The sequence below is a fragment of the Pseudochaenichthys georgianus genome, chromosome 5, assembly GCF_902827115.2.
Source record: "Pseudochaenichthys georgianus chromosome 5, fPseGeo1.2, whole genome shotgun sequence".
In the NCBI taxonomy this organism is placed as follows: Eukaryota; Metazoa; Chordata; class Actinopteri; order Perciformes; family Channichthyidae; genus Pseudochaenichthys; species Pseudochaenichthys georgianus.
This window is the reverse complement of record NC_047507.1, coordinates 10,672,231-10,691,059: the sequence shown is the minus strand read 5'-3', so window position 1 is coordinate 10,691,059 and position 18,829 is coordinate 10,672,231. Positions and strand designations below refer to the sequence as shown.

Genomic DNA, 18,829 nt, shown 5'->3' with positions numbered 1-18,829 from the left:
GACACAGAATGTCTGGTGTGTGAAGGCATCCTGATACTGTAGATTAGCACTGAGGTGCTGATTGGCTCAAAACTCTTCTTCCCCAGAGCACCATATTTCAAACCCCCCAATTGCTCTGCTTTTTGTGGCTCATTCAGTGAGCACTTTATGATCTCCCAGTGAACCAGAGGCTCATCTGCCTGCATTCCTTCTGCTATCTGCTTGAGAGCAGAGCCTATTCCAAGTGGCACATCCAGATGCCACCCCCGTGATGGGAGAGGTTAGGAAGAAATCTGCCCTTCCAAGAACCATGGAGCCTCTGAAGCCATCGCTCGTCCTGCAGAGTTGTCTGTTTGGCCCCCCCCCCGAGCAGAAAGATGAAGAAGCATCCCATCCCATCAGAAAGTTGAAGATTAGAATCCTCTCATCTCGAACGACCTCGTGCCTCCTTGCCCGTGGCTGGGGGTGCTCTCTGCAGCCAGAGGGTGTGACCCTCTCTCTCTGACCCTTGACCTTCAGAGCTGTCCTAGTGATTGGGTTAACACTTGATAGGGATGTTTTCCTGAGTGCAGACAACTCAAGGTAATGGATTAGCACATTATCATTCAATTTCAAAAATACGATAGGCCCCTCAGAATTATTTGGGAGCCTTCCTGACACATGCACATGCATACATGTAAGGTTTGTGTTAGTCATTTAACATCAAGAATCATATACTCATCAGTCCAAAGCAGAGAAATGTTATTTTAAGTTAAATGTGAGCTAGTCCCTGTGGATATAACCCGTTCTCAATTATTCTAAATATTATATTAATTCACCATTTACCGTTTGATAAAAGATTAGTTTATCAGAAGTACATTTCCTCTTCCATAAACATAGGTTTGAGAAATGAATGTTTCAATATGAGATCAATTACTAAAATATAATTGACTCTCCCCTCCCTTTTCTTACATATGTCACATAATGTAATAACAACGTAGGAGTCTATTTAAACATGGTATCGTCTATAAGCTATTCATCGAGAAAACTCAGTATCAGCACGCAACTTGCAAATAACTCTTCTCTCTTTCCTATCCCTCTCTTATCCTCATCTCTCTATTCTCTCTTCCACATCTCTCTCTATTCTCTCTCTCTATTCTCTCTTTCTATTCTCTCCTCCACAGCTCTCTCTATTGTCTCTTACTTCAGTTAGATATGAAATAAAACATACGAGTCCATGTAAGCATGGTAGAGGTCATAATCCATCACTCGAGAAAACTCAGTATCAGCTGTGCGCAACTAACAAAAACAATTGTGAGAACCATATATTATGCAGGAAATGCACACCTTTGTTGAAAAAAAACAAAACAAACAAAAACAAAGCATCTCTGATTTGGGAGGAACAGCTTCAACCCCCTAACATCTGAGTCACCACTGAAGGCATAGCATGAATGATAGTGGGCGTCTGAGGGTGTCTTTACTGAGAAATGTCAAACAAATTCAAAACCTTACATTTGAAAACAGGTTTGCATTCCTCCACTTAAGGTGACGTTATCATTGGAAACAATAAGAACAAACTATTTTGATATAGAATCTATAAATTGAATCTTTAGAGCAGAACAGAATGGTTGTATTTTTAGCCTAAGCTCCGTGCAGCCTCATGGTCTATATAATGTGAATATATGTAGTAGACAGTAACAGGCCCCTGACAACAGGCCTATACTAAAAATGGTAGGGGCTTTTCACAGCTTGCCAACCTGCAGGCATCCTCTGCATAGCAGTATGGATAGCCTTAAAAAACAAACAAACCCACTCTGTGGTAACGAGAGTCATATTTCTGACCCTTGTGCCCAAGTGAAGCCGTTTGACTCATCTGACTGACCCAAGGGTTTGGAGCTGGTGTGACAGGGAGGCTTCCAAGTGTTCAGAGCAGACGTCAAGCTTTCAGTTCATGGCTCGGTGGGGGGAGCAAACCCATGTGAGACAGTATCAACGGCTGTAAAGTTCAGTTTGAGGAATGTCATTCTCTCTGGGAGCAGGAAATGGTGTCCATTCTCGGACCAGACCATTAATGTCATGTAGCGCAGCCATAGCATCTCTGTGACTGCACTCAGCCGGTCTGTAGTAGGGCAGAGCTGGGTGACTTTTAGTGAAGCCGTCCGAAGCCATAGACAACAAACGGAACACAGGATCATCAATGTCTCTCTTTACCAGTGGCTCAATCATAAAAGAAATTAGTGGGGAAATGTGGAACACTAATCCATCATGTGAAATGTTGAGTTAATTTAAATAATTACTTATGGGATGAAATCAAATTATCATTAATATTAGAAACTAAAGTCAGTTAAAATAGGACTTGCACGGATCAGAATCTAATCAATACACCATTTTCCCAGCTCTGTAATGAAATGGATGACAAGCAGGTATGCAAACTTGTCACCTTTTGAATCCAAAATAGGTCGTTTGTGTGATTCATGTAGATCTGCAATACAAATATTATTTGGGGCATGGGCAAGGTTGCCAACTCTGGGTACCTGGCTGGATTGAGATTTCGATATCATGGGTTTAATTACACACATGCGCACGAAATGACTGCTATCGTGTCAGTAGCGGGACCTTAGCATATATGTAGGATATGTATATAATATATATATAAATGCACAATATTGGACACAGACTATAAAAGGGCACACAGTGTCATTCACTAATGAAAGTCAAACACATGTTTGTTTCCACTGTTTTATTGTGTGCCTGTCATGATAAGCAATTAATTGACTTATCAGCTCCTGAGTATTTTTTGTTGGGTAATCTATGGTAGGGCTAACTCATACATTGGTGAGGCTCAAATCAGTATTTGAAATGTAATTACATATTGATTGATTGATTGAAAAGTTTATTAACAGCTTGTATATTGGGTACAGTACAGCTCAAAAAATACAATTGTCAAGGGGATGCAGACCAGAGAAAGACTTTCGTCTTGTTTACATCAGGGTCCCCCATTTCCAATTCATCATGTCATTTAAGACATATAAGACATATTTGACATACAGATGGCTATATCGCCCCCTTGACGGTGAAACGCCACGCATGAGGTTTGGATTATTTCCCTGTCTCAATCCAAATGGAACTGTATGAAATAAAAAGGCACATTTGTGTGACAAAATTGACATGCTGAAAACCCAACCCCGCAGCGGCGCTGTCTGGGGGGATTTTTTTGAAATACTAACATAAAATACACATTCTCTCTTGAGATGAAAAATAAATCCATCGACAGTATTACTACACGACATATTTAAATGAAGCTGAACCTGCTGCTCCTCACAGAGGAAAAAGGCTGTGTGAACTACTTTACATTTGTGGATAAGGGTGGATATCCCCCACTGTCCTGTGTGTGAAAAATGGAAGACAGCCCACACCTATCAATCATCAAACCGTGGGGTCCTATTTCATTTTCAGCATGAAGCGAACTGAAAAACCTTTCCGGCTAACGTTAGCTTTAGTACTCTTGTTCTTGAGTAGAAGTACCAGAGTGTAGGAATACTACGTTACAGCAAGAGTACTGCATTAAAAATGTTACTCAAGTGAAAGTAGAAAAGTATTCTCATCAAAATATAGTGGAAATAGCGACAGTAAAGGTAGTCGTTGTGCAGATTGGTCCATTTCAGAATAATATATGATGTGTTTTATAATGATTGATCTGGTAGACCTGCAGCTAGTCTGAAGTACTTTGTAGACTGCAGGGTAGCTGGTGGATTCACTCCAGGTGGAACTAAAGTCTGATTTAACACTTGATTATATTTCACATAATTCATCCAGATCCGCAAAGTAACTGAAGGTATGAAATACATGTAGCGGAGTAGAAATACACCATGTACCTCTGAACTGTAGAAGTAGAAGAATAAAGTGGCAAAACATTTAAATACTCAACTAAAGTACAAGTATCTCAAAATAGTGCTCAAGTATAGTCCCTGTTGAGTTTATGAACTTAGTTACACCAGTGGCTATACAGATAGAAAGACTAAGCCTTACACAGAGGCATGAAAACACATCTATGAAAAATGCTCAACAATGCTGCCAGAACCACAAACTGACTGCTACAATTAAAATAAATGCCTCTATCCATCTCCATCAGATGTATATAGCACCTTTCAACGCAAGGCAATTGAAAGTGCCTTACAAAAAATGAAAGACATTAAGCATTAAAAGAAAAGCTAATAAAATAAGCATTAAAAGGACAAATACATGGATAAAAATTACAGTGCAGTTTAAAATATGAATAGTTCAATTTAACATTAAAAAGGAGAAGTTACATGGATAAAAGTTACAGTGCGGTCTAAGATATGACTAGTTCAATTAAAAGCATAATAACTGAACGCTGCTTCTCCATGTTTGGTTCTGACTCTGGGGACAGAAAGCTGACCAGTCCCTGAAGACCTGAGAGATCTGGATGGTTCATCATTTAGCAGGAGGTCAGAAATGTATTTTGGGCCTAAACCATTCAGTGCTTTATAAACCAGCAGCAGTATTTTGAAATCTATTCTTTGACACACAGGAAGCCAGTGTAAAGACTTCAGAACAGGAGTGATGTGATCCACTTTCTTAGTGTTAGTGAGGACTCGAGCAGCGGCGTTCTGAATCAGCTACAGCTTCCTAATAGATGTTTTAGTGAGACCTGTGAAGACACCATTGCAGTAGTCGAGTCTACTGAAGATAAAGGCATGGACACGTGTCTCCAGATCCTGCTGTGACATTAGTCTTTTAATCCTAGATATGTTCTTTAGGTGATAGTAGGCTGATTTAGTAACTGTAAATCACTTACACGTGTGTGTGTGTGTGTGTGTGTGTGTGTGTGTGTGTGTGTGTGTGTGTGTGTGTGTGTGTGTGTGTGTGTGTGTGTGTGTGTGTGTGTGTGTGTGTGTGTGTGTGTGTGTGTGTGTGTGTGTGTGTGTGTGTGTGTGTGTGTGTGTGTGTGTGTGTGTGTGTGTTTGTTTGTTTGGTTGGGGGTAGCCAGATGTTCTTCTTTGTGCCTTTAGGCCATAAAACCCCCAATGGTCGCTCTGTGGTCTTGCTCAGATTCTCTGCCCCTCCAAAGGTCACGCCTGTGATTGACCTCGGGTGCAGGATTTTAGGAGCAGAGGAAAGGGGAGATTCCGTCCAAAATGCAAACCTCTCCATGACTTGTCTTTAAAACGTTCTTTAAGTCCTGTATTAAGTCTTCTGTTATGTAGCGGAAAATCCCATTTAAAAATGAAGAGCAAAATAGTTTAGTTTACTTCTTTGTCTGTTCGGATTTGGAAATGTTTATGATTTATTTTGTGTGCTCGTGAACGAGAGAAGGAGAAAAAAACATCTACCTTTGAACTGCAATTACTTATCTTAAAAATTGCAACATTATACTCCTTTAAAAAAAATTGCTCAATTCATTTAAACACATTTATTATGTGCACAATAAAACCTCAACAAGTATATTGATCCTGGCTTAACCAGCGACCTTTACTCTATTGTTCATAAGCTCAGTATTTGACAACTATTAGGATTGTAGTAATGTCTGTATAGACCAATTGTACTAGAAATAATTTGAAACAGTTTAATAAAGAATGTTAAACTATATTTAAACTGTAATTGAACTTCAACGTATATCAATTATCTGATTCCAGTGGCCAGTTGGAAACAGACAATCAACAAGGTTTTCATTTTGCAGCAACAGCGCAAAAGTTTCAATTACTGTCTGACTACATTGCATTTAGCTGACGCTTTTATCCAAAGCGACTTACATTAAGTACATTCGACTAGGAAGACACAACCTTGAAGAAAACAGAACCCTATAAGTACATCAGGCCTCACAGAGCCAAGCACCTCAAGTGCTTCTCAACTGGCTATAGATAAGCCAGTCCTCATGTCTGAGTCTGGTTCTGTCTTATCTTCTTTGTTTTGGAATGTGTTCAATACATTACGGTTTTTTTATTATTCATTATTACCATATAATACATAGATTTAAGAATAAATGAAACAAATAATACAACATTGAGCTGTTTGAGCTTTTCATCTTTACATTATTGTTTTATTTCTCTCAAGTCATTTAATTTTGGTGAAATAACTGAAGTTTTAGTTCATTTTACCCTGGCTGTGGACTGATTCATTATGAGTTGTTACAACGCATGCACAAGACGGCGGGTAGACAAACAAACACGAAACAATTATACAAACAAACACTGCAGTTAGACAAACAAACATAAAAACTCTCAACAACTCAGCCTGACAAAAACTCTTCCAGCCTATTTTAATCCGAATTAGGGAGACTTTCAGAGGGGCCACTAATTATGAGAGCCCTCAATACTCATAATTCTCGTGTATCAGCAAACACAGCCAAATTCAGCAATTCATACAACATTCTCAAACCACACATTGAGCACTTTCTTTAGTTCAAAAGCGTCAATAATCGCGGATAATGCTGTATGCTCCTTTTTTCTGCATGCAGCTCTCCCCAGGGGGCGGAGAATCGGCACCTCAGCAGAAATGCTATTTATCCTCTGAAAACTCCTAAATTCGGCGATTTGTTTAAATACAAATCTTGCGACATTGCTTCTAATTCAGAAAATCCACTTTGCTGGTGCATCTCTCAAAAGTTTCTCTGAATATTTGTTGTGTGTAATTGCCTGGTGAGTTAATTCCAAGAAGCACACACAGAGGAGATCGATGAAATTCGATATTCCTAGGTTATCATTAGCCCCAAATATTCTCATAGTTTTCACATAGGCCGTGTTTGCTCGTAGACACCTGTTCCAGCAACAAACACGGGGAAATCGGCCAGGACAATATCCCCTTGACACCGATTCCTGAGGTTATAGATTAGCCTCCAGATGTAATGAGTAGAGAAACCCAAAAAAAATGCAGCAGCTCAGTTCTCTCAGGTAATTTTAATACACCGTTGATCTCAAACGCTGGCGAGTCAATCTCAAAATAGAAATGTACTCACCAATGTTTCAAAGATCTGAAGGTGCCTGTTCCGTGATGCCAATCTGTGAGAGAAACTTCTGCTCAGCAATGTTGATGGAAGGAATGGAGGCTGGAGTCCGCTTTATATCAAACACCTGAGTTTATTGAGAGCCACGGCCGGGAGCATTGGCAGGGTTCTCACACGACTTCATCATGTGATTCCCCAGCCAACACTGAAGATTACACAGAAACACAGCGCAAATCTACACAGATAATCAAGGAGGAGCCTCTATTTCGCGCGTCTTCTGATCGATAATTACAAACACATGGATTCAGAGACAAAGACAGTCTGTTAAAGTCCTCTGGCAGTTAGTCACAGTCCCCCAACAGGAAAGCGGAACCTTTAACCCTTTAACCTTTAAACCTTTAAACCCCTGCTCTAAGTTATGGCAGACCTATGTGAAACACAAAATGCTTTTTGGTACAAACACTTAAACAAAATATTTCCCTCACACTCAGGCGTTTCCACTCGCAGCTCTTTGGGACTTAGGGACGCTACTATGACATTCTAAACCTAAATGTTGCATGTGTGTGTTTGTGTGTGTGTGTGTGTGATTTTAGGGAGTGTGTTGCCAGCCCACCGAGCGGTGCTGGTGGCTCGCTGCGACGTCATGGCAGCCATGTTCAGCGGGAAGTACGCGGAGGCCCGGAGCCGAGTGGTGCCCATCCATGGAGTCTCCTCAGACACCTTCCTGTCCTTCCTGGAGTATCTCTACACTGACTCCTGCTGTCCTGGTGAGTTCACTGCCCACTGTGACTCCCACTGCTGGGTTACAATTACATTTCAAGGTCGCCAGTTTAGGTGCCCTTATGGGATGTAAAAACTGCGACGGGAGGCCTAAATATAGTCAGGAAATGTCCCTGCTTTCCTCTTTATGTTGTGGACTAATTAAATCCCGTAACAGATTTATTACAGTCGTGAGATGATTGAACTGGGAAACCCTCAGTCAGCGTGTTATTCATTCACTCCACTATAACTACCCTCTCAGGCTGCTGCTGTAAATAAAAATAGAGTTTTATAAGGGATCAAATCTCTAAATAGACAGGTCATGGATTTGTGACTGAGATCAAAGTTGCTTGACATGGATCAGACCAACATCATGACAGTCTGAAGGACAATGGACCTTTGATGGCCTCTTAATTTACGGCAGAAATAAGCACCATTACAGAAACACTTGAGAGCGGCACGGCGGTGTTTTCCCGCCTCGCTCCCCAAGCGCAGCCCAAAACAAAAGCGCAGATGAAAAGTCCCATCAACCATCTGTGTGACTGCGACATGCTGCCAGTGTCAGTCTCTAGGGGCCCCGCGGAGAACAAGCAGCAGGCTTGAAATCAAATTAGAATTAGTGATGACAAAATCAACCCGTGGCATCGTCTGCTTTTAGCGGGGCCAAGTCCCAGCCCCAAACGTGTTGTTGTGGTTGTCACTTTCTTTCACCGCGTACAATGCCTTTTAAAAGTCATTAGTGCTGATCATTCACTGGTGGTGGTAATACATTATTTTACGGAGATAACTCATTATTACATTTCCAATAAAAAAACATTTAAATTCATGAGAATTTGTTTAGGAAACCACATCCCAAGGTTTCTTCACCTCAAAGAAGTTGCCTCCCCTTGTGTATTATGTGGGCACCTTATCAAATTATACTTTGTAATATAAGTAAGTGTGTTGATTCGTTCTGAATAGGCATAATTCATATAAATGTATTTCATGCCAATTAAGTGATAGCCTTTCTGCGTAAGGAACTAAAACAATATCCAGACAGGGGCGGACTGGGACTAAAAATCAGCCCGGGACTCTCAACCGGCCCACTTAGGTACCGCCGGCCCACCTCGGTACCGCAAGTAAATTCCGCTAGTAAATTGTCGACGGGGGGGGGGGGGGCTAGTGACCTATCCGACCGGCCCACATCGTCGGCCCGGCCCACTTCAGTACCGGCCCTGTATCCAGATGAAGGATATCTCCATGTAACAAACTGTTGCACCTCCTCTCCACAATGTACTTGTAGCTTTCCCTGTTGTGCTTGATCCCTCTGAAAATCAACAGCTCTGAGCGTCTTTGGCCATTTTTACCTTGTTTTTTTCACCCAGACAATCAAGATAATAGCAGTTCTCCCTCCACAGACTTACACACTAGATTGTTTGCTTCCTGTCCAGTGACAACATTGCTTAGAGTCACGGTAAAAGACAGAAACCCCCAAAACGTTTTAGAAATGCCAGTGACTTGACCAAAGGGACTCCATTGTATTGTATGGCTTTGTGTCTGCTGACTCTTTGTTAAGAGCTTAGCCAAAACAACTGGATGAGCTGAAATATGAAAAAAAGGGTTCTTGTTGTGTTTATTTTTGAGTTTTTCTGCCCCCTAGTGAGGCAAGATTACTTAATGCAGCTCTGAACGACAAGCTTATGCAGTCATGCTTAAAGGGGCTGTGATTGCAGTGAGTGTATGTGTGTGTGTGCGTGTGTGTTACTGTGTGTGTGTCCATTGTGACATCATAAGTAACTGTAGTCCTGCTTGGATGGAGCCTCCCAACAACAGATGATTACAGATTCAAAAAGGCACTGAGAACAATCCATTACGACCCCTAATTAATAGATAAAGCCTTCAAACTGTAAACTAACAATTACAGATGTAATCACAACACTGTCTGTCCTCTTCTCTTCCTGTACTCTTATATAACGAAGCGGCTGAATGGACAATAAAAAAAGCTCCGAATAATCCATTCAGAAACACCAGCGACTGAGAGAGAACTGGCAATCCCATTATTTGGAAGAATGAGATGTTTTGATGAAAAATAAATCATGAAAATCCTTCAACAAGCAACCCGTGAGATGCAGCTTAGGAGCAGGGAGGGTGAGCCCGCTGTGTGCAGAGATACAGCTTCAGGTTGAATCATGTGAACAGGAAATTAAAGGAATGAAGCAGCTCCAGAGGCTTGCTGCACTGTTATGTAAGAGCTCAGCGCTCAAGGTCAACCCAAGGTAACTCCACCAGCAGCGACTAAAACTGAGGGAGTGGAATCAAAGGAGGAGGAATATGGTGAATCCTGTACATGGTGTGTGATAGTAGAATACATTTCCACTGCCTTCTTCTGTGTCTGGATGACTGTGCGGTGTGTGCAGACAATTGACTGAATGAAGTCACATCTCCTGATGTATCAGCATTCCCACTATCTGTTCTTCTACGCACAAAAAGTTTATTATTATTATTCCGCCGGGAATTTGGCCCTCTTCTCCTCCCGCATTGAACATCGCAGAAACTCCGTTCAAACATCAAAACGTTCAGCTCAGTCGGGAATCGATGGCTATTACTTTTCTCATTCATATCTTTCATAATCCCAGAGATACATCCCATAATACATCAAATGTTTAACCATTGAAGTGAATGGAGGAAATCTTCAGACTTCAACAAATCTTCATGCGAATTCAACTGCTAACTGTTCATTCATACTTTCACTCAGAAACCTCATTCCTACTTTAAAATGTTACACATCTTTCTGACCATGTTATAGAGGTTTTCTTCAGATTTTAACATTAACAAGAGTGCGTGATGTCACAGCTAGACGGTAGAACATCTTGAAATGGGTGTCTTTTAATCTAAGAAATGATGTGGTTTTAAAAAGGGATTTCCATTAAATCAGTGGGATCCATCACACTGGTGTTCAATCTTAGAGACTGAAAGAAGAAAGAAGACTGTGCAGAGTAAATATAAAATAACATACAAGTATAAAATCATGAATACATAATACTATTCTTGTTTTGTGATTTAAGGTTTGTGTCAGTATTACTTCTAGGGCTAGCTACCTTTTTTAAAACCAGTTATTGTAAACAATATTGAGTGAAGTGCTATTTACAGTTTACTCTACTGTTTTCTGTGCAGAAGCCAAAAACGTCAGTCATTTTTTTCTAATGCCCTTTCTCAGTAAAACAAAAGGCCCATTTTTTAAGTTAAGGGGATCATTTATAAACAGAAAACAACTAGTTCTCTCACGAAATCAGGATGTCTGCCATCAAGGGGACTGTCTGAGGGATTAATAACAGAAAAGTAAGTGAAGGCATACATCTGCAATTTATGACTTGATTATTAAAGAGATGAGGACTGATCTAATAACATAACAAAACAATGCAGCTCCTGCCGTGGTAGACCGGGATTTGAATCAAATTGGATGCTTGATAAATATTGGGTACTCCTAAACTGGCATTTTTATCTTAGATGTGTTGCTAGAGTTGTCGAGCTGCATCTACAGTAAGGCACGGCACTCCTGGTCTCGGTTAAACATTGAACGTATTAATAACAATTGTTTTCTTGTGAAAACGGATTGATTGTTTGTTTTTATTGAGATTGCTCAAAAATAAACTTGTTATCTCAAGATAATGCCATTAATAAAAGTGTTTTGATAACTCGTGAAATTAATATCTGGCTCTTTAGCTGCTTAATGTTCCACTATATTCAGCAGCCTAATCGCTAACCCTCTCTCTGAGGCATGGTGGGTTTTACAAACCTTTAGCCAGAACAGCTTGCTGCTTGTGCTGGAAATGCAACTTGTGAAAGCAGTGAGAGTGAATCAAAACTGCAAAGTTGTTTGGTGTAAAACTAGGAAAACGAGCTGAAAGCCGCTAAAATGCTCTGTAGAGATTCAGGGCGCTGCAGTCAGGTATTCATTCTTGTTTGTTTGTTACGATAAGCAATTCCTTTCACATACATAATATGTGTTCCCCATTGCATACAAGTATTAATGAATACAGATCTGTCAGGGCTTTGTAACATTCTCATGTAAGATGCTGCTGGATGTTGAAAGCAGCATGTGTGAAACTAACTAAATCATTGTATAACTATAGGGTAGTTTAAAGCTTCTCAAGGCAATCCCGGTGTGGCTCGTTTCCAAACACATATTGAGCAATAATCATAAAAACACCTACTTCACTTCAGGGAGCGTTTAAGCCTTGGCTTTCCTCTGGGGGACTAAACTCTTAAAACATGTCAGGCTATCGTATACATCTGGAATAAACTGTTCTCTCCATGATGTTTCAGCAGTGTTAGTGTAACACCTGTGACTGTGTGTGTGTGTACACAGCCAGCGTGCTGCAAGCCATGGCCGTGCTGGTGTGTGCCGAGATGTACCAGGTGAAGCGTCTGCAGCACCTGTGTGAGGTGTGTGTGTGCGCCTACCTTCAGAGCATGCCCAGTAGAGAGCTGTCGTCGACGGGCATCAGCGTGATCAGACTCCTCCGCCGAGCAAAGGTCAGTACGGCTTTGAATTTAGGGACGAATGGAGAGCATTAAAAGACCTGCAGCAGACGCCATGTTGCTGTGTAAACGGATTACTTCTTCATTATGATGCGACATTTACTTCAGCCACAAGAAAAAAGCAACTTCAGCCAAATGCTTTTTTCTGTGTAAGAGATATTCATGTTTATCTGTCCAAAAGCATTAATTCTTAAGAGAGTGATTGTTATGTGTGTGTGTTTGGGTTTTCAGTGCCACAATGCAGAGCAGCTGTACATCTGGCTCCTCCACTTTATCGCCAACAACTACCTGATCTTCAGTCACAAACCTGACTTCCTGGAGCTCTCAGGTCAGTGCGGGATGTTTTTTAATTGTATCAAAGCAATCACAAGGTGACAGGTTAGTCCCCGATTCCCCCTCAACACAGGAGTGAATAATACGAGGCCCTTATGACTAGATTTGAGGAGAATCTGTGTGCCACTGTGGTGTTTTATTTTAGCAACCTTTCATTTTTATATGATATTTTCTCTCGTGTCTCCTCCCGATATGTTTCATTGCTCTTGCGTTTACTCTATACCTCTCCCAAAATGCACAGTTACTACATTTCTAAAATCTCTGTACAGCAGAGTACATACAACTGATTTAGTGTGGAGGTATATTTTGTGATTCAGACTGCTGTCCCCAGAAAAAAAAGAATGTATTTTAATATCAAACACGCCTTGTGAGGGTTGTGCACACTTAAATTGCTGAAGAGAATGATAGAAACATTAAACAGCTGATTTAAACTATTTTAAATAATAATTAAGTCCAAACGCCTTCAGGCTGTTAAGCATCTGTTGTTTTTCTCACAGTAAATGTAAGAAAATGTCCCACTTTCTCTAATAAAAGTGCTAAAAGAAGATAACCAGAGTTATTTTTGTATGTGCGGCACAATATGGCAGGGTTTATGGATGACACTATGAGCTGTCAGCCCCTCTGAATAATGCATCCTTATAGTATGCTTATACTATAAGTTTATGCTTGAGTTACATAATAACTGCTTCTCAGTTATTATAGTCATGTATTTAATAGAAGCATAGGAGCAGTTAAACAGCAACCTCACACAGGTTAGTGGCAGAAGCACATTTTATTATCATCATCAGTCAAACACACAATAATCCTTTAAGGTCATTGGACGGGTACTTAAGGGCACAGGAGAAGTAAAGGCCAGAGTAATCGATCACCGCTAATCCTCTGTGTGTTGGTGTAAACTGAATTGGAAACAATCCAAGGTGTTACGCTGTTAGAGTGAGTACTGTGTGCGTCGGGAACAGTACATAGTGTAGTAATGATTGAGATGTGTTTGCAGGAGGTTACAGTTTATATGTTGTTGTGTTTCCAGAGGAGGAGCGGGAGCAGGTGGAGAGGCTACGCTGGCCGTCCAGAGGCTACCTGCAGGAGCTCAGCGAGTACCAGCAGCGGAGACGCAAGCTACGCAAGTCCCGCTGCATAGTCATGTGACCTCACCTGGATGCCTGAAACAAGAGGGAGGAGAGAAGAGAGTCAGTGACACTCATCATGTGGAGAAACTGACTTGTTCTGCTGGATGAAAGGCTGATTGTTGCTGACGTCATCAGACTTCTTAACCAATGGGACGCTTTGTGGAGCGGTGACACGCCTCTCCTCCCCCTGAAGGAGTGGCTGCGCATCCTTTAATGAATGACTTTACTATCATGTGCAATACAAAATGCCTCAAACCCCAATATTAAACATGACCAGAGGCTTTGTGAAAGATTATATTTACATTAGCTGAGGATTTCTACAAAAGACACAGAGTTACACAATAATTATTAAAAGACCGCACATCTGTTGGAAAACTTGCCGGGATCGTTGCAGGAAGGAAACTGTTCCTCTACTCGGAGGATGTTGGATTATCATCTGCACGCTGGAGAAATGAACATGGCCCAGGATGCATTCATGTCCCTAAAAGTGAAATATTTCCCGAGCCTCTGACTTCTCTGTGGCTCGATCAGTATTTCAGCGGTGACGTTCATGAAGAGAGAAAGGGAGTCATCTCCATCTGTAGTCTGTCAGGACGCCCTTTATCAGACCAGCAGGACCCATTTAACCACAATTTGCTTATTCAGATGATCTCAGATCACTGTCGGACTGACTCTGACTTTTCTTAACATTTTAAAAAGAGAATACATTTCGGTCGTTGTCCGTCAAAAGAGGCCCTTATATTTTTATTTCGAAAAGACTTGAAATGTCATTTTAATGTAACTACATATTGCCTGTATCAAAAGTTACAATACATTTAGGACAGTAACAAATGTATATTTAAAACTTTCATTGAAACCCTGTAAGCTCGTACCACTTCCTTAGCAGGTTCCAATGAAAAGATGTTGACAGTATTCCCTTTCTATTTGCAATAACACCTGATAATGGTCTGTCTCATTAATACAAACAAGACTTTTGTAGCATTTACATACACATTTAGGAAAAGCAACCATATCATGAACATACGTTGGAACACTAAGAACCACAATGCCTCTGGATGGATAACAATATTTATTTGATCCTATTTTTCTTATTTGAGGGGTTGTTTTTAATCATACCGAGAATATGATTTATTGGTGCTGCAAATTATTATTTTTGTAAACTAAACTGTATGTGGACATAATTATGACATGCTTTTTTTTTTACATTCGGAGTAGAGGGTCTCGCTATTTTACAGTCTGCTGTTTCGCTGGTATTTACTTAAAGGTGCATGATTATATAAAAAAACAAAACATGGAAGACAGCAACTTATGTCAGAATGACCTTCAACAAAATGAAAAATCAATGTGACATTTTGCAGCTATTTTTTATTCAGTAGGTTAGTCCTTAACAGTAATCAAACCGTATGTAATAGTATTTGTATCGGGTACTTTAGCAGAGGTGTATCAGCAGGCTGTTAGTATAGTACTGTAGATAGTACTGCTGCTGCATCACAACAGGAACATCAACTTTCATCCCACTAATAAGTCACATAAATCCTAATCTACTCCTAAAAAGAAACGAGTAAATAACAGCAGGAAGAGTGGACTGTAAACACGTGTAGTCCAGCGCTGCACTCAGTGTGGGCTGGGGTTGTACAGACGTCTGACTTTAAATAAAGACATGTTTTAGAATGAACAACATCACAGACTTGATCCATGTGTGCACTCTGCTGTGTTTGCATTTTATTTGGCAGAACTCATTCTGCGTCTCCCTCCTCTTGCCTCTAGAAAATCCACCTGTTTTGTCGTCAGATTGCTGACAGGTTCAAATAAAAACAACATCAAGTGTGTGGGAGAGAAACTCCACCACATTCACAACAACACACTAAAGGGAAGGGGAAACCCCGAAAAGCATAATAGGGCCTCTTCAAGTTGTAGTTCTTCGGAAAAAAACGTTTTATTTCAAATGTGTGGGTTTTTTCATTGTTGATTAACCACTTTGAAAACATTTTTTTCCAACATACAACTATTTGTTAACCATTTTAACCCATTAGCCCTAATACGCTTTCAGAGAGATGAACATCATTCTTCTAAAATAAATGTCCCTCATTTTCTGGTTTGGTGATGTTGGTAGGATCAGACTACATGATGTCTTTCAAGCTTAGATTAGGTCAGATTAGGAGAGCCAGTCCTTTGTGCTGTGAAGATGCTTAAAGACAGCGATGGACTGGCAGAAAATAACTTGACTAGCCTTTGCCTTCGAGTCATTATACTGCCAATCTTTTAAACTCTTATCTAATTATAACAAGTGTCAAAATCTTGTATGGCTGAAAATCCTCTGCAGTCACTCTACCTCCTCGCTCAATCATTCAGGGGCTTACTTTCATTTATCCCCCATCTGCTCATTTCAATCAGGATTTAAAACGGCGTGGTCCTGGAGCAGATTTACCACTAAGCAATTACTTCTTATCTCTTTAAGCACCACCTTGGGCGTCTTATTTGCCATCATTTATTTATTCCCACCCTAATGAGAGTTTACGGCTTCTAATGTATGCTCTTAATCACTTTCTGAGGGGCAACACCTACCTCCTTTTGCTTCCCTGCTATTGCAAAGGCTTAGCGGTTTACCTTTTTCACTATACGAGAGTGTGTGTGTGTGTGTGTGTGTGTGTGTGTGTGTGTGTGTGTGTGTGTGTGTGTGTGTTGTACCTGGAGGAGTGCAGCGGGTCACTGCAGGGCTCCAATTGACTGCAGCATGTTCTCCAGTTTGCCGCTCTGATGCAGCGCCATCACGTCGCTGCCGCCTCCGATACAATCCTCTCCGATGAATACCCGTGGGACCTACATTCAAGTCGATACACGAGAACCAGGGATGAAACTGGTAAATATGCAGGCATCGATTTTTTGTGTTGTGCATAGAGTCTATGAAGATAACGAGAAAAAATGTTCTACCATCAATCCCTTTAACATATCGTACACATAACGTATTGTACAGTGACAGAAAAAGGATAAATCGGCAACATTTGGATGGTTCCAGCTGCTCGAGTATGAATATTTTCTGATTACTATTTGGAGTAATTTGGAGGTTTGTAGTACGGGTTGGGCAACGACACACATTGATGATGTCACTCGAAGCCCTGCGTGGTTGTGCTGGGACTTTGTCACTTTCTGTTTACACACCAAACAGTGCATGACTAAAGATGTCTAAAGAAATTGCAGTGTGAATGCTGACATTACACTGAATAGTCGGCTTAAAGAAGCTATTAGAAGAAAGTCAACAAGTAGGAAGAGTTTGTTTAATTATTATAAATGAAACATTTGAATTAGAATTAAAAATGTATGAAAGATGTGGATCATTAGGATTTAAAATATATTATAATAAAAAGACAGTAATCTATAGTTGTAGTTCTAGACATAGTCTGCTTTAAAATAAATGCATGAGTCATAATAATCTTGTGATCATTTATACTAGTACAGGGAGCATAGTTGAGTTATTTTAGTGGTATTTGGAGTATTTTGAGAGTAGTAATAGGCCTGGTACTTCTTCTGCATCTTCTACCACTGCATATATAACTGTAACATGATTCATTGTATCCATGCAGACACACAGGTTTAAACCATGTTTTCAAAAGCTGACCATTATTCTTTGATCAGACATATTGGATCTTCATGATGTAATGTTGCTACAAACATGTACGTGAGGCTAGTGGGTTGTGTTGCTGCATCTGGGACCTTATTGATCTCACAGTACTGAATCTTCATTAATGGATTAAACGGGAAACTGTGGTCAAAAGCAGGGAATTAATCAGAAGTGTTAACATATTCATCACAGCTAATATAGACAACAAGGCTCTATGATGTGTATGTTAAAAACCTCAATTAGGCACACTGACTTTATAAGATAAACACATGTAAACGGTGGTGTTTCCCGGGTTTTAAAATGACACTTGCGTTGTTCAAACAATGACAAAGCAGCTCGTGTTTACCGTGCGGGCTCCAGTGAGTTCCAGGAAGTACTGCTGCATGTTGTCCATGTCGGTGCGGCCACTTATATCAATGCACTCCAAATGTCCCGGCTTGAATTTATACTTGGACAACACGTCTTTGGCCGTAACGCAGTACGAGCACGTGGGCTTAATAAAAAGCACCACTTTGTCTCCTTTAATTTTGGTCTGCACAAACTGCTGCGCCATTTTTCAGTCGCTGGGTAGAAGTGGACAGAAGACGAGAAGTGAAATCAAGAACAAAGATGATCGCTCTTCCTTTGGTCAATTATGGTGTTCAGGAGGATGACGTCAGAGGCAGGTTCCTCCTTCTTAAAGAGACAGTACACACTCTGCATGTGAAGGACCTTGGGAGAGAACCCCCTAAACGCACCAGGAGCGTCTGCGCTGCGTTACGGCCCGTCTACACTACAGCGTCGAAAGCTCCAAGCTGCTCCAAGCTGCCCATTCACTTTCAATGGGGTGACGTCACGTAGCCGCGCTTTTTCGCCGAACTGAATTGTGGGTAGCAGAGCGAGGCGTCTCAGGCGACCCAGGCGACCAGAAGTTGAACATTGTTCAACTTCTGGTCGCCTGGACGCCGGAGTAGCCAGCGCCAGCCAATCAAATCCCGTTTCCCAAAATCTGACAGCTGAAGCGCTAGCCAATCAAACCGCGTCTAAGCTGGGAGAGATATCCCGCCGTTCATTTCTATATTTCAAAAAAAGTCGGAGGAGAAACTAACTATCGCCGTAGCGAATCACCCGGTTTTGTATGACCAGACCCTCTTCACCTACCGGGATACAAACCGGAGGAACCAGGCATGGAGGGAGGTGGCAGAGACAGTGGGGGAAACTGGTAGATGTTCACCTGTTTGGGGAGTTTATATATATATTGCTCGCATAAAATCCCCGGGGGTTTTTGCTTTGTATGTCGGGGGCGGGAGATTCATGTGATTGGTTGTTGGCCGTGTTGCTTGAATAAAATCCCCAAGCTCCAGACACGCCCAGCTCCAAGCTATTTTTGGAGCTGTAGTGTGGACGCTCCGTTACGGCTGCGCCGCGGCGTTCGCAAAGATCGCGGCCACTCTAGTCAATGGGTGCTGTTCCACCAGACGCGCCGCGCCGCGGCTTGGCGCGTCCCAGAAGCTCCTCGCCGCAAGGAATTTCTAAAATATAGGATGAATCCTATTTTTGAAGCGGCGC

General features: G+C 41.2%; 2 protein-coding genes across 2 annotated transcripts in view; one reads left to right on the top strand and one right to left on the bottom strand.

Moving 5' to 3' along the window:
• rhobtb3 (Rho related BTB domain containing 3) overlaps window positions 1-13,681 on the top strand; it is a 36,833-nt gene extending 23,152 nt beyond the window's left edge. Inside the window, exons 10-13 of the mRNA XM_034083656.2 lie at window positions 7,516-7,689; window positions 12,030-12,196; window positions 12,434-12,530; window positions 13,563-13,681. Of these exons, the coding sequence (XP_033939547.1) occupies window positions 7,516-7,689; window positions 12,030-12,196; window positions 12,434-12,530; window positions 13,563-13,681 (557 nt within the window). The remainder of the gene's footprint in view (window positions 1-7,515; window positions 7,690-12,029; window positions 12,197-12,433; window positions 12,531-13,562) is intronic.
• Window positions 13,289-17,918, bottom strand: glrx (glutaredoxin (thioltransferase)). The gene is made up of 3 exons (XM_034083655.2): window positions 17,628-17,918; window positions 16,351-16,482; window positions 13,289-13,695 (listed from the first exon to the last, which is right to left on the bottom strand). The coding sequence occupies exons 1-2, from the start codon at window positions 17,832-17,834 to the stop codon at window positions 16,369-16,371; spliced, it is 321 nt and encodes a 106-aa protein (XP_033939546.1). The 5' UTR covers window positions 17,835-17,918; the 3' UTR covers window positions 13,289-13,695; window positions 16,351-16,368.
• Between the last annotated feature and the right edge of the window lie 911 nt (window positions 17,919-18,829).

Excerpts from the sequence above, each read along its gene's own strand:
- glrx (XM_034083655.2), bottom strand. The coding sequence starts at position 17,834 with ATGGCGCAGCAGTTTGTGCAGACCAAAATTAAAGGAGACAAAGTGGTG. Across the intron at positions 16,483-17,627 it reads AACTCACTGGAGCCCGCACG|GTCCCACGGGTATTCATCGG; the intron begins GTAAACACGAGC and ends ACTTGAATGTAG.